We start from the raw sequence: 14,775 nt of genomic DNA on the forward strand, positions 1-14,775 counted from the left end.
TCTTCACCTGTCCTTGTGTACAGGGGAAGGGATCAGGGCCAGAGTGGGTGTAGCCACCACTCTTTGATTTGGGAGATGAAAGGGAGCTCTGTAACTGTTGTTGTGCCCGGGGACGAGCCAATGCCAAGGGCATGGCTACTTTGAGGGTCTGTCTGTTATGTCTGTAGGAAGGGCCCTCAAAGCCCATCTGGTCAACTCTACCGAGATGTGGAGAGAGAGCCAGAGAGAACATGTGGCTGCCCAAGATCGCACAGCGAGTTAGCCAGGCTGCGACCAGGTCTCTTGGCTCCCCGTCTGCAGGCTTTCCCCAAGCTTCTTATCCTATTAGGCGGGTATTGGAAAAAGGAAAGAAGAAAAAAATCTAGGGTTACAGGGACCACAGAAGCAAAGATGAGAAAGGGTTCCAAGACAAAAGTATAGGCAGGTCCTTTTTATACGCCTCCGAGACCTTACTCACCGGGAGAAGGACTTAGGATAGATGGAATTAGGATCTTCTTGGAAGAGGTGGGGAAGGGGGATATGACCAGGATCAGAGCGGTTTGTGTGACCTCTTCTAGGAGAATACAGACTCATCTGTCCCCTTAAAGACAGGAGCAGGGAGAGTGGGGGGATGGCCTCCCCATTTTGACACTCATGTTTCCTGCTCCTCATATTTTACATCCCCACTTTACAGATGGGGAAACTGAGGGTCAGAGAGGTTAAGTGGCTAGTCCAAGGTCACAAAGTTAAAAGGGGAGAGCTGGAATTTCAATGCAGCTCTGTCAGATGCTAAAGCCCCAGCTTTGACTTTCCTTGTCCCATAATCTCAATCTTGTTCAGGAGTCTAGTGGGGTTAGGGAGGGGCAGTTAGGGAAAGAGAGAGGACACTAGATGGCTCTACAGAGCTTTTATCTTCTCTCCAACCAGGCTCTCCTGCCTCCACAGGGACCCCTGAAGGGACTGGGGAGGGGTCATCTTATCCATCCCCCTGCCTGCAGCTGGCGTGGCCCAGGGAGAGGGTCTGTGTGCAGCCTTCTCCACTGAAGGAGATTTCTTGATGTTTAGACTTCAGTTGAAAGGCCAAGGGATTGAGTTTTGATTCCAAACAAGCCTGAGGTGGGAGACGTAAATATTGTTGCCATTTAAAACAAGTTCTGGAGTGGTTTCGGCAGGTAATGGGCACAGAGCCCTGTGACCCAGCCCCCTTCGTTATCTTTCTGTCCTTGGGCAAAAGAACGACATGGATCTCCTAATTTATTGTCTGCGCAAGGAGAGAAGAAGGCAGGCAGCGAGGCCTAAGAGAATGGCGGCTGTGGGTTGAGTTCCAAGTGAGGTCTCTCCTTTTCTACTGGGTTTTCCGACCTGAGAGGGAAGAGGAGTCTGGGTGGTTTGGGGAATGGGCCGGGCTGGAGAAGGGACGCCGTGTTGGGACTGTTGAGGAAGGCCGGTGGGGCTCTAGGTCCTCACTCCCCTTGGCTGCTGGGGCTGGCAGCACACACCCAACCCTCTGCAGGGGCTTGCAAACTCATTTCCTATCAGCCCACACACAGCACAAAAAAAGCATAAACGTTCGCTTCTCTCCAAATCATTGATTACATTCTGAAATTCAATAATACATTTTCGGCTTGTTGGTGCTTCTCCAGATTGAACAAAGAAAGATGACCGTGGTTTTGTTTTCTTTATGATTTGTCTCTTTCTACAAGGGGCTTGAGGTCATTCACAACAAAAACATGCGTGTCAGAAAAGGGAGGCAGAACATAATGACGAACACCTTCAGGGCCTACCTATCGTGGCTGCGGTTGAGATTCCAGTGTAGCTCTGAGCTTCCAGGCGGCCAAGGGAAAAAGGAAATATCATCAGTTATGTGTTCTCATCAGAGCCAAGGGAGCCTCACATACGTGATGCTTTGATGTTTTGGTGTCTGTCTTTCACGCCTGTAAGCACAGGGACCGTGGCTGCTGTATTCCGAGAGCCTGATGCACCCGAGCTTGGTAAACATCTGTCACCTGAACGCGGGACCGCCGGCTGGTTCCTCGGGGGAAGTGACATTTCCTCGCACTATGTTCTAAGAAAGAGCTCTCATGTGGAGCTGTAAAAGGGGAGCTTAGGGTCATGGTTGACCCTGTTTCCCAATAACTTATTTACAACAAATGCCACAGCAGCGCTCATGAACCGCTGTCTGTGGTGTTTTAAATGAAAGCCAGAGATACAGAGCGTGGCGCCATATACAGAGACCCCGGGCGGAGGAAAGAGGCCCAGATGCATGCCCAAGTCACACTGGCTTGTGTTTCAAACCCTATTTACAGTGGACGGGAGAGGGATACAGAACTAACACTAAAGCAAATTATTTGTATGTATCGTATTGGCAGTGTTACTGTGCATTACTTTATGAGCATAGTTTCTTATGCCCAGTAGTGCAGAATAGAAAGCAAACAGAAGAGGCCCCAAATCTCCCTGCCCAGAAACCCCATTGACAAGTAAAAATAGTTCAAGTAATTCTGCTATAAAATTTTTTAAAAATCGTACTATAGAAAGAAACAAACTAAAAGGTGAAATCCTCCTCCGCAGTCGCCATGTTGCATAACTCCAGGAGCATCGTCTGTACTGGAGTTGAGCGCCAGCAGTCCCCCCCTCCCTTCATGTCCTTTCCCCTGAGGTAACCCGTTAACAACTTAAAGCTATTTTGTAAATTATTATTTTTTTACATTTAAATTTCTCAAAACGGAGAGGGATAGGTTCTGAAGTATGAGGGATGGAGGTTAGACATCGAGAAGGACTTCCCAGCAGAGAGGGACCACTGAAGAGAAGCCTGGAGGGAGAGAGGATTGTGAGCATGGTGGGACAGGGCTTGCAGCCGGAGAGACACAGGTGGACCTTCTTGGTAAGTGGTTGTAAGAGCCCAGAGACAGGGCAAAGGAGGCGGGCAGAGAAGAGAGCAGGAAAAGGCTCTATGTGCCCTGGCTCTGACACGGGGACATCAGCGATGGTCTGGGTCCCACTGCTCCACGCTGGCCAGCCAGGCGCAGGGGGCTCAGTCTGGGAGTCCCAAACTCCAGCCTCAAGAGCGGGGGCCCGGCTGGGTGGCTGCTGGGTTTGCGGGTGGGCGCCAGAGCATCCCCCCTGCCCCCTCAGGCTTCCAGGATGTGCACGCCATGGTGTTCGTGGGCTTCGGCTTCCTCATGGCCTTCCTGCAGCGCTACGGCTTCAGCAGCGTGGGCTTCACCTTCCTCCTGGCGGCCTTTGCCCTGCAGTGGTCCACGCTCGTCCAGGGCTTCCTGCACTCCTTCCACGGCAGCCACATCCACGTTGGCGTGGAGAGGTGGGCAGCCGCTGCTCCCCTGCTCCCCCAGGTCTGCCTGGGGGGCCCCTGCTCACAGGACCCCACTGAAGCCCTGTCCATCGGGTTCCGACCCACCAGTTGATTTCTCTCAGGGGCCCCGCCTGTTCTTGTTGCCTGATTTCTCCTCCCAGCCTCGGTCCACACACTCAGCCACACCCCTCTCCCCATTCCTTTAAGCCCCTTATTACCCAAGAGCTGTTGGGAGGGGAGAGAGCTTCATGGAAACGGGCAGGTTTGGAGGAGCCTCTAGTTCAAGATCCGGTTCTTCCACCTGTCGGCTGTGTTTGCTGTGTCCCCAAACCTACCTCCCTGAGACTGTTCTCCCCATCTGCACAGAGGCCCGGAGATCTCTCCCCTCCTCCCCGGGAAGAACTCAGACGTGCAGTAAGCTCATGGCCTCCTCCCCTGAGCCCTTCCCCAGGGCTCCCCAGGTTCCCCTCGCTCACCCTCCCTATCCCACCCTCCAGCATGATCAATGCTGACTTCTGCGCTGGGGCTGTGCTCATCTCCTTCGGGGCCGTGCTGGGCAAGACCGGGCCAGCCCAGCTGCTGCTCATGGCCCTGCTGGAGGTGGCACTGTTTGGCATCAACGAGTTTGTGCTCCTTAGTCTCCTGGGGGTGAGTCTGGATGGGGATGGAGCGAGGGTGGGGGTGGCCAAGGCCAGGCCCTGACCAGGGCCAGGGGGAGGGGTGGGGCAGTGGGGCAGGGCTCCCCTCCAGCTCAGCTCTGCCTCCCCAGGTGAAGGATGCCGGAGGCTCCATGACCATTCACACCTTTGGTGCCTACTTTGGGCTGGTCCTCTCCCGCGTGCTCTACAGGCCCCAGCTGGAGAAGAGCAAGCATCGCCAGGGCTCCGTCTACCACTCGGACCTCTTTGCCATGATTGGTGAGCCTGCCAAGGTGGGGCGGGGTGGGAACCAGTTCCGGGGACCCCTGATTGGGGGCCAGAGAGGATGAGCTCCAGGCAAGGTCTCAGGGTGCTGCCTGTAGTCTTTGGGGTTCTGGCTGAGAACTCCCTTCCTACTTGGATTCTTCCATGAGAGTCCGGGACCTGTGCTCCTTCTCAGCAGTTTTATGACAGGTTCTTAGAACTCAGCCTTGAGGCCCGTTCCCAGGGGTCTTTCAAAAATGTTGGTACCAACCCTTGCTTAAACCCTCCAGGGCTCACCGCCCACAAGTCAGAAACCAGACTCATCCGCCTGGCACCCAGCCCCTCGCCCTCCTCCTCCCTCCCAACTCCAGCTCCCTCACACTTGGCTTCTCCCACCTCTTACCCCCAGGCCTTTGTCCCCAGGGCTGCCTCCCAGGCCTAAGGACACTTCCTCCCAGAAGCCCCCGCCCTGGGGTTGGGGGTTGGAGTTTGTGCATCATGCCTGGGAGCAGTAGGGCCTGACCTGCGAGCACCAGTCACCACCCCGTGTCTTTTAAGCAGCTATCTCCACCCTGGCCTCTGCTCCTCTCTCTACCTTCATAAACGAGCCAGGAAAGGAATTGATTTTTTTTCTTTTTTTTTTTAAAGATATGTTTTTACCCCACTGCTAAACTTGAGTGGTTATATATATATATATATATATATATTTTTTTTTTTTTTACTGGTTTTAGAGAGAGAGGAAGGGAGAAGGATAGTGATAGAAACATCGATGAGAAAGAGACATCAATGGGCTGCCTCCTGCACGAACCGGTGACCTCTTGGTTCATGGGTCGACGCTCAACCCCTGAGCCACACGGGCTGGGCCAATTTTTTGTGTGGGTTGGGGTAGTATTGAAAAATAACTGGAGAGAGGCTGGTGGTGTATTTCGTGCTCCGGGTTTGCTGTGAAATATAGTACATGTAACCCTAGGGCAGCGGAGGCTCCTTGCCCTTTGAGACCCAGAGACATTGGGCTTTAAGTCCAAAGACTCCCCAAGATTTCCGTGCTGTCCCAGAGGCCTACATTCTCAGCTCTCCTCTGCCTCCAGCTCCTTCCACAGACACGTGACCTTCCCTTGATTCCTCCCCACGCTCTCCCGCCGAGCACCAGTGGGTGAGTGGGTGGACTTTATTGCAGGCTGTGGGGTTGCAGGGAAGTCACATGGCACACCCAAGGACCACTCAGCACCCAGGGGCAGTCCCCCAGCCCCTTGCCAAGCTCACCCTACCCCAAACGGTCCCAGCCTTCCCTCACTTTGCCCCTCGACCCCTCCTCCCTCTCCCTCCAGGACTGACCTGGGAACCTCACACGGACAGGCAGGGCATGGGACACACAGGCCCAGCCCACCCACTGCTCGGCAGACAGCGGCCTCCCTGCACACTGCAGGGTCCATCCTTTCTAGGACGTCACTGAGGTTATAAACCAAATTATTTCCCTGGCACGCACACCAAGCACCCAGCTCAGTGCCTGAAATGCGGTGCACTTGGTCTTTTTTTCTTTCCTTTCCTGATACTTAAAAAAAACACACCTCTCAAACCTCTGATTTTCAATTAAGGAGCTCCCTTTGGGGCCAGAACCCCTCCGTGGCTACTGTTTGTTGAGCATTTAGTACCCACCAGGCCGTGGCTGAGCACCTCACGTGTGTCACCTCCTTTCGTCCTCACTTCATGAGGCAGGTGTCATCCCCACTTGACAGAGGGGTAAACTGAGGCTGCAGTCACACAGCTTGCACGTCGTGGGGAGCCACTTCCTTCCGCTCACTCTGCCTGCCTCCCCACCATTTAGGGACCATCTTCCTGTGGATCTTCTGGCCTAGTTTCAACTCTGCACCCACTACGCTGGGGGACGGGCAGCATCGGACAGCCCTCAACACGTACTACTCCCTGACCGCAAGCACCCTCAGCACCTTTGCCTTGTCAGCCCTTGTCGGGAAGGATGGGCGGCTGGACATGGTATGGGAAGGAGGCCTTGGGAGAAGCAGAGAGAGGAACTGGCCGGGGGGGCAGGGGAGGTAAAGGTTTGAGACCCTGCAAGACCTATTCTCCAGGGGCACAGGGAAGGGCACAGGGAAGGGCACAGGCACATGGAGTTCCACCTGCACTGGAGGCGGTGGGGTCTGAGAGACAGTGGTACAACAGCAGGAGAGTCAGAGGTTAGATGGTGGAGGGACTTCCAGAGGCAGTGGGCGCCATCGTGGCGGAGGGGCTTGGGTTGGATGTGGGTGTGACAGTTTGGAAGGGCCTCCGATGCCTTGCTCTTCCCTGCTCCCTTAGGTCCACATCCAGAACGCAGCATTGGCCGGAGGGGTTGTGGTGGGGACAGCAAGTGAAATGATGCTGACACCCTTTGGGGCGCTAGCAGCTGGCTTCCTGGCCGGAACCGTCTCCACGCTGGGGTACAAGTTCTTCACGGTACAAGCGCCCCTCCAGCCCTGGGCGGAACGGGTCTTCAGGGCCCCTCCTCCCACCTCTCTAACAGGCCTGGGGTGGGAGGGCACACGAGACTCATTATTGGTGTCCTGTTCTCCAGCCCGTCCTTGAGTCAAAATTCAAAGTTCAAGACACGTGTGGTGTCCATAACCTTCATGGGATGCCTGGGGTCCTGGGAGCCCTACTGGGGGTCCTCGTGACTGGGCTGGCCACTCATGACGCTTACGGAGATGGGTAAGTCCCCCCCCACCCCCGCCATTGATTCACACTAAAGTCATTACCCCTTGGAATGACCTCCCTCACTCTCTCCCCCACCCCATGTGCACCAACAAAAAAGCATTTTCATTTATTCATCCCTATTCTGGGAGCTGAGGAAACCAGAGTGAGCAAGACCAACCAGGGGGGCTGCCTTCCTGGTCCTCGGTCAAGTTTAACAGGTCACTGAACAAATGATTTCAACAGTGTCACTAAAGGGTCAGGAAGAGATAATGAGCCTTATGATCGACGTTTGCACATCAAGGCTCAGAGGAGAGGGCAGGCCAAAGTGACCCTCAAACTGAGTCTCGAAAGGCGTGGGGGTGTCTGCTGGGGGGGGGGGGGGGGGGGTTCCAGGCTGCGGGCCTGACTGGGGCAAAGACAAGACTCAGCCTGATGGGTTCCCAGAGGCCCTTGAGCGGCTGCATGACGCAATGCTCTCAGGCACCGACCCGCCCGCCTCCCCACAACCTCTCCGCAGCCTCCAGAGCGTGTTTCCGCTCATCGCCGAGGGCCAGCGCAGCGCCACGGCCCAGGCCATGTACCAGCTCTTTGCGTTGTTTGTTACGCTGACAGTTGCCGCTGTGGGTGGGGGTGTTGGAGGTGAGTGATCTTGGCTGGGGCTGGGGGGCTGGCAGGAGCTCCAGGGAGGGCAGAAGACCGAGGAAGGGGGTTCTCTGGAGGGAAGGCCATTGGGACATTTATTTACTCAGATATTTATTGAGCACCTACTTTGTGCCAGGTGTGGGGTGGGGTGGTAGAGTTCAGGGGTGACCTCCTCGGGGTCAGGTGGAGCACTCAGCAAGGGGCTGAGTTGGGTTCCTCTACTCTGGTTCTGTGGTTTCCTTGTGCTGCTCCCTCTACCCACTAGAGGGCAGTCCAAGCTCAGGCTGAGGCCCTGAAGGAGATGGCGAGCTGTGCATATTGTCGTGGTCTCCCCCCCACCATCCCCCCTACCCTGCAGGGGCAGGGAGCCAAGGGGTTGGCTTGGCTTACCACTAGATTGCAGCACAGAGAACGTCCACAGAGGCTGACTGCCCACTAATGCTGGCTCAGGCAGTCCTTCCTGATGTCTAGCCTTAGTCCTTTCGATCTTCAAAATAAAAGCTATGATGCGGTGTCTTCACCCTCCTGCTCTCAACTCGAGACTGTCATCCTCAGACAAGGTTCAATTCATTCACTCATCTAGTTACTATTCAATACACACTTTCTGCACCCCTCCTGGACAGGAGGCCACAGAAAGCAGCCGTGGCTCACGAGAGAATCACTATTTGGTTCATTACCAACTGTGCCAAACCTGAATTAATTACTTCACTTCTCTGAACCTTAGTTCCTTCTCTGTAACACAGGGATCACATTCACCTTCAGGATCACTACGATTACTCGGGAAGGAAATGCTTGTCAAGCCCTTTGCATGGCATCTGGCACACAGTAGGTGCTCAACAAATATGGCTGTGACTTGCCTGGGCTAGGCGGCTAGGCATCGCGCTGACCCCAGGCCTCCCGGCTCCTCTGTGCCTTGTGGCCCTGGGTGGCAGCCTCTCCCACAGGGATAGCAAAAAGCCTCACACATCTTCCCCTACCACCACCAGGGTGCCTACTAAAGCTGCCCTTTCTGGATGGCCCGCTAGACTCCCAGTGCTACGAGGACCGGATTTACTGGGAGGTAAGACCGAGCTGTAGCCCCTCCGGCCCACAGGGCCCTGTCACCCTGCCTGCCTCATTCCCTATGACCCCCACCTGCCTCTTTCCTTCCTCGCCTGCTCGTTCTCCTCGGGGGTGCGCCCCTGAGCTGTGGCATTCAGCCACCCGGAGCCACCCCTTGACCTGCTCCCCCACCCCTGCCCTCCAGGTGCCTGGGGAGCATGAAGATGAAGCCCAGGGACCTCTGAGGGAGGAGGAACTAGACACTCAGGCCTAACTCGCACCAGCCCTTGAAAGGATGCTCTCCTTTTGGAAGATAATGCCTGGCTACGCTTGGGAAGTTCTCTTGTCGCTCCCATCCTTCCTTCCCGCTGCAAGAAGGAAGTCACGAGTCAGAAGGAGCCTCCTTTCCACAGGCAGCGCTAGGGGAAGGGCTGCAGAAGGCGCGCGAGATGGTGGAGGAGCAGGGCTATAACTGGCCGTATTGGGGGAAGAATCTCCCAGCAGCCTCACCACCACCACCAGCAGCCACAACCTGCAAGTGAGGCACCCAAGTGACTGCTGACCCACGGGTCCAGCATCACACGGTTACAGTGTGAGCCAGGGCCCGGCTCTCCGCGGGCGATAAACACACGGTCACCAGGGACTCTGACTCCTTCCTTGTGCACTGGGGGTTTGGGGGGTCCCTCTCACCCTGTAACTCACAGTGTTAGAAACTGGGGGTGGGAGACGTCTCACCTCCCGGGGTCTCTGGGACTCCCTCAGGGATGCTGTGTTCTTCCAGGCGGGTACCCAGCATGGGCTTTCCTGCCTGAAGAGACAGGGAGCTCAGTCTCCCAGGAACCTGGGGCTGCTGGAGAGTTCTAGTCCAGAACTGCTGTCACTCGGACCCTCAACATGGGCAGCTTCTGAGCAGAGTAGGAAGAGGGCACCCACAGGGCCTAAGAGGGGCATAAGGCGTTCTTTGCCGTTAACTCCTCAGAAGCTGGAAGCAGCCAGGCACCGCCTGATGTCCCTGTCCCCAGTCCCAGGAGCAGAGGAACTCATGAGAGTTGCCTCTGAGAAGGGCCTCCCGCTGCTTCAAGTCATCTGACCGCCAGAGGGCACTCCAGACCCAGCAGAGGAGCAGGCGGCTTTCTTGCCCGTCCCTCTTTCAAGAATGGAAGTTCTTCCTATAGCCTAACCACCTTCCTTTCTGCTTCAGCTCTGGTCCTCACCATTCATGCCACAGCCTTTTTTGAGCTCCCAGCCCCCACTACGTGTCAGGCGGGTGCTAGGGCTTTCAGATCTCATCCAACAGAGACATCATCCCCCCAATAGATCCAAACTCCTTTCCCAGCCCTGAAGAACGGGGACCTCCCTCTGTCCTCTCCTGCCCGTCCCCAGTGCTTCCAGCAGGAAGTGAGCATGACTGCGGATCTTTCTCCCCCAAGACCAAGACCCATTCAGACCTAGGATCCCAAGGAGGCAGAGGAGGGATTTCTGGGACCTGGCCCTGTCCCAGGTACCCCATCCGGCTCCATCCTCACTGTGGTTGGATGGACTGCGCTTGGCTGGGGAAAGAGGTCAGGCACAGAGTTGAGAGGGGGAGGGCAGCTAAGGGACAAGCGCTGTCTGGGAACCATCCCTGCCCCCAGCCCAACTAGCTCCCCCTCTTCACTCCCCTCCTTCCTCTGCAGCCTCTCCTGCCCAGTGCTGGCCGGGGTAGGTGTGTTGGGGAGATTCTGGTACTGAGGCATAGGATGGCTGCTGACACTGCAAAGAGGTTCCCAGTCCTGTCAGCCCCTGCTGGGCGGGAGGGAGTTTGAGAGAACTGAGGCCCAGCCCGCACTCCACCTTCTGGGGCCTGAGCTCCCAGTCCTGCTGACCTGCTCTGCCCCAAAGCTCCCCAAGCAGTCCCCAGATCTGAAGACTTCAGGCGAGGAAGATGCAAGGATAGGATGAGACCCCTCCCTACCCCAGCTCATTCTGGGTGGGGAAAGCTCTGAATATTCACTTATTCATGACACCTACATTTGCTTGACCTACACTGCTGGTTCCTCCTTGGCCACAACTAAATCTTCTTCAGGTCTGAGACAAAGGCTGGTCACTGCTCTCATCTCCATCCAGGACGGCTTCCTGGAGAAGGGACGACTGAGCCCTCTCCGGTGGAGAGCAGTTACCAAGCCAGCTTCCAGAGGAAGAGGCCACAGGTCCCCGACGGCCCTCCAAGAGGCCCCTGGGAAGGGACAGTGCCTGCTGTCCCACCAACCAGGGCCCTGCATCTCCTGCAGCCGGGCAGTTCCAAGCTCTCACTCCCACGAGTCCTCCTGTGGCTGGAAGATGTGACCAGGGCACTCTGTCTGGAGGTGAACTCTCCTAAAACAGGCCCTTGGTTTTCCTCTCTGCGTTTCCCTCCCTCCCTTCCCCAGTGTTGCTTCTAACGACTGGCACCTTGGTGGGCCATCCATAGGTTGTTCTGTTTAGTCGGCCTGAGCCATCATTGGTGGGCTGGGTGGGGGGCCATCTTCCCCATCGTGCAGGGAGCTCAGTGGGCAGGAAAGACAGGACCAACCTTGGAGCCCTCGGCTGAACCAGGACCAACCTCCTCCGTCTCCTCTGTAGTCTCTGATTTAGCACTGCTGTTCCCCCACATGGTGGCCCATCCATTCAGGCTGGGTCAACAGGGTGACAATGAGCAGGTCAAGAAGATGGCAGGGCCAGGGGCCAGGGGCTCCTTCCTCGCCCCCTCAGGACAATGCGGCCTCTGCCGGTCAGGGACAGCCCCTCTGATCACCACCATTATTCCTCTCAATGCAGGTCCACCAGACACTTGCCCACTCATGAACTCTGTCCGGCACCAATGCCTGAGCTCTGGGACAGTGATGGACCAGGACACTGGCCCCTGAACATCTCCCAGGGCCCGACCGCTGGAGGCAGGCTGCCCGGAGGTCCTCAGTGCAGAGCCAGCAGAGCCAGAGGACCGAGAGCAGGGTTTCCGGAAGTGGCCACTGTTCCCTCTTGGCACAAGTGTGTGTGGGTGACAGTACCTCCCAGAGCTCTGGGTGGGAGACCCAAGGTCCCCCGGGGCCTCAGGGTGCTTCTGTGCCTGTGCGGCCAGGTCCCCCTTGGCCGGGAGCTGGGAGCAGCTGCGGTGACCTCTGGAGGACCCGGCTCCGAGCCCAGGCGGCCTGGGAAAGGAGGCCTGGGACCTGACCCCCTCCCCCTCATTGGGATTCACATCACGGCATGCAGCTGCCCCAGCGGGGGTAGGAATTAGACGCGGCCTGGGTGTCCAAAGTGGGGGGTGGTAGCCGTCCAGGGGCAGACAAACCGGGCAGCCGCGACCCCCCACCTCAACTCGATATTTCTCTCCCACCGTCAGGATGGCCCAGCCCGCCGCCTCCCGGCTCTGCGCCCCTCTCCTTTGTCTGCCGTCCGCCGCCCAGAGCCCTGGCCCATGCGCCCGCCGCCCCGGGAACCGCGGGAACAATGCGAGCCAATGTCTCCGGCGGGCGGCGAGCCGGCTATGCAAATGCCAACAGCCTGTGAGAATTCCCTCGGCCCCTGAAAGGGGCGGGATGGGGGAGTCGTTCACTGCATAGGGATGAGCTGCCGGCCGGGCGCCCGCCGCCCGGACAGAGCGCCATTGTCTGTGGCCGTCTGATCGCCAGTCCCCCACGCCAGCCCCGGGATGAAGGCAGAAGGTGACTCAAACCAGGCCTTGGGGCCAAGGAGGGCTGGTCACCTGTCCGCGCTGTACCTAACCTCTCCCCAAGGAGGGGTCAGACCCGGGGGGCCCACAGCTTAACCCTCCCACACACTCTCAGTAACCTGCCCAAGCCAGTGGTCGGCAAACTGCGGCTGGCGAGCCACATGCGGCTCTTTGGCCCCTTGAGTGTGGCTCTTCCTAAGCCTTAGGAGTACCCTAATTAAGTGAATAACAGTGTACCTACCTATATAGTTTAAGTTTAAAAAATTTGGCTCTCAAAAGAAATTTCAATCGTTGTACTGTTGGTATTTGGCTCTGTTGACTAATGAGTTTGCCGACCACTGGCCCAAGCGGTCCTTCCGCCGAGGCTGTCTCTTGGACGTTCAACCTGGTCCGTACTTGGTGCTCTTCCCACCCTCCCTCCTTGTTGACCACGCCCCTCCTCAATCTCTGGAACCTCACAGGTCCCTGGAGCCAGGTCCCTTCCAGAACCCGATGGGAAACACCCCACAGTGGGCTGTTACTGTTCAGATGCCCCAGGGATCCTCTTACTCTGAGCCCAAGACTAGTCCAGGCCTTCCTGCCGGCCTCCCTCTGCTGTCCACCGCCAGTTAAGGAACCGCACGTTTTACTGGGAGAAAAGCAGCCATGGCAGGACTGAAATGAACTGAACGTATCCAATGATGTGGGGGGGGGGGGGGGGTGTTGCCACAGAAAGCCCCCGCCCACGAGTGAAAGCGGCGAGTCCCTCTACCTACCCCAGCCCAGGAGCCTGTGTGCACCCAGCAGATGCTATTGGTCCAGCCCTGGAGGAGAGGACCTGGCCAGCGGGAAGGGCACTCTGTGCTGAGAGCAGGGTCCCTTTTAGCTGGGAGCTGGCCCCTGCTTTTGGACGGAACAGGGTACAGGCTGAGCTCCAGTAACCGGGCTTGAGACCCAGCCAGTGCAGGACCCGGGTCCCTCTTTTCTAAATGCCGGTGAAGACTTAGATCAAGGGCGGAGGCCACTCAGGGGAAAAGCTGTTTCGGAGACGGTGCAGTGATGCTTCTAGAACTCATCATGGTTTAGGGGGACAAAGCCGATCAGGGCAACACCAAAGTGAGAACTGTCTTAGGGAGCTCAGGTGTTCGGCCCCAGGTGGCAGGAGGGGGCTGAGTGAGGAGGAGGGAGAAGATGCTGGCAGGGCCGGCAGTCTTCCTAGAGGCAGGGCCCTAGCTACCTATGAGCCTATTCATGTTAGGGCTGGCCCAGCCTTCCACGGAGTAGAGCTCTTCCTCCTTTTCTCCTCCTTGATGAGGATCCAGGTGCAATCATCCATCTTGTGGGGAGGTGGCGGGGTTGAAATGGGGTGGAAGAGGGGGGCAGTAGAGCCTGGCTGCCTGGGAGAGCATGTGGGAGACTATTAAATAAAGGCAGGCCAGGGGACTTGGGGGGGCGGGGGTGCCAGGGAAGCAGTGGTGCTCTGCCCACTCCCCACCTTCAGAAGGGGTCCTCCTGCAGCTTCTCACCCTGCTGCTCTCTTGGCTGGGTTTCTGCTTCAAAGCATTCTGACCCCCCCCCCCCACAGTGTCATGGAAAGGCACCCCTGACAGCCACCTCAGAAAGAAGACAAACCCACATCCACACAGGCTGGAGCCTCCCCTGCCTGAACCCCAGAGCACACCCTCCCACGCCCCCCTCCCTCTCTGCGGCTCTCTCTCTCTCTCTGGCCTGTACTGCAGGGCCCTCTGGGTCTGCTCTGGGCTGAGAGAGGAAGTGGCTTTGTTGTGCCCGGGGATTGTCTGGATTCTGAAACTTGGGCTTCCTTCCCTGCTCTTCTTGGCAGGAGGATCCTCAGCTGGAGAAACTGCCGCCCCCCCCCCCCAATACACACACTCCAGTGTCCCCTCCTCTCCAGCTCAGCACCATCCATCTCCGTCTCCTCAGGGCGAGGAATGCGGCTCCGGACACTGTGGGGCTTGTTCCCAATCCCCTTCTAGCTCATTGCACTTGGGCTCTTACAGACTCGCCTTCCTCCCGCCGGCTGCTGTCTGAGTTCTGGCTCTGAGGCCCAGACAGAGGTCTCCCCTCCCTGCCAGCCTCACATTTCATTCTGTCCCAACACCATCTGAGGTGGCTTTGGGGGGTCAAGGCACCCTTGGTGGGAACCGGTGGGGGGGGTAGGGCCCCCCTTCTTCCCATTTCCAGCCATTCAGGCTGGCCTCTGCTGTGGCCGGGCCCTGCACTATATGCTGTGTCTACAAGCCCTCCACCTGCACCCACCCTTCCTGACCACGCCCCTCAAGCCCCGATTATTGCTGGAATTAGCACAGGGCTTCTTGCTGGCAGTTGCTAATTAGGACCATTAATACATTCGATTATCAATGCGGTAGCTGGCTGCAGCCCCAGCACCTATCACCTGCACCACTGGCCAGGAGCCACAGCTAGGACTTGAAGGAGCTGGTAGGGGGCCTGGCAAGCAGGGCTGGGCCCTCCAAAGGAGCCGGTTGGCTCTCAGCAGGCCTGTCTGGGCTTCCTTGGGCCCA

At 57.3% G+C, this 14,775-nt stretch overlaps 1 protein-coding gene and 1 long non-coding RNA gene across 2 annotated transcripts in view; both read left to right on the forward strand.

The window, feature by feature from the left end:
- The first annotated feature begins 3,088 nt into the window (after positions 1–3,088).
- RHBG (Rh family, B glycoprotein) lies at positions 3,089–9,205 on the forward strand. The gene is made up of 9 exons (XM_005867588.2): positions 3,089–3,298; positions 3,787–3,937; positions 4,059–4,206; positions 6,017–6,183; positions 6,505–6,642; positions 6,761–6,894; positions 7,397–7,518; positions 8,508–8,581; positions 8,768–9,205. The coding sequence occupies exons 1-9, from the start codon at positions 3,132–3,134 to the stop codon at positions 8,834–8,836; spliced, it is 1,170 nt and encodes a 389-aa protein (XP_005867650.1). The 5' UTR covers positions 3,089–3,131; the 3' UTR covers positions 8,837–9,205.
- A 1,057-nt stretch (positions 9,206–10,262) lies between these two features.
- The window catches only part of LOC106726326, a 6,645-nt gene continuing 2,132 nt past the window's right edge, over positions 10,263–14,775 (forward strand). Inside the window, exons 1-3 of the long non-coding RNA XR_001362377.1 lie at positions 10,263–10,907; positions 11,359–11,568; positions 11,924–12,086. This is a non-coding gene — a long non-coding RNA (uncharacterized LOC106726326). The remainder of the gene's footprint in view (positions 10,908–11,358; positions 11,569–11,923; positions 12,087–14,775) is intronic.

The sequence above is a fragment of the Myotis brandtii genome, unplaced genomic scaffold, assembly GCF_000412655.1.
Source record: "Myotis brandtii unplaced genomic scaffold, ASM41265v1 scaffold250, whole genome shotgun sequence".
In the NCBI taxonomy this organism is placed as follows: Eukaryota; Metazoa; Chordata; class Mammalia; order Chiroptera; family Vespertilionidae; genus Myotis; species Myotis brandtii.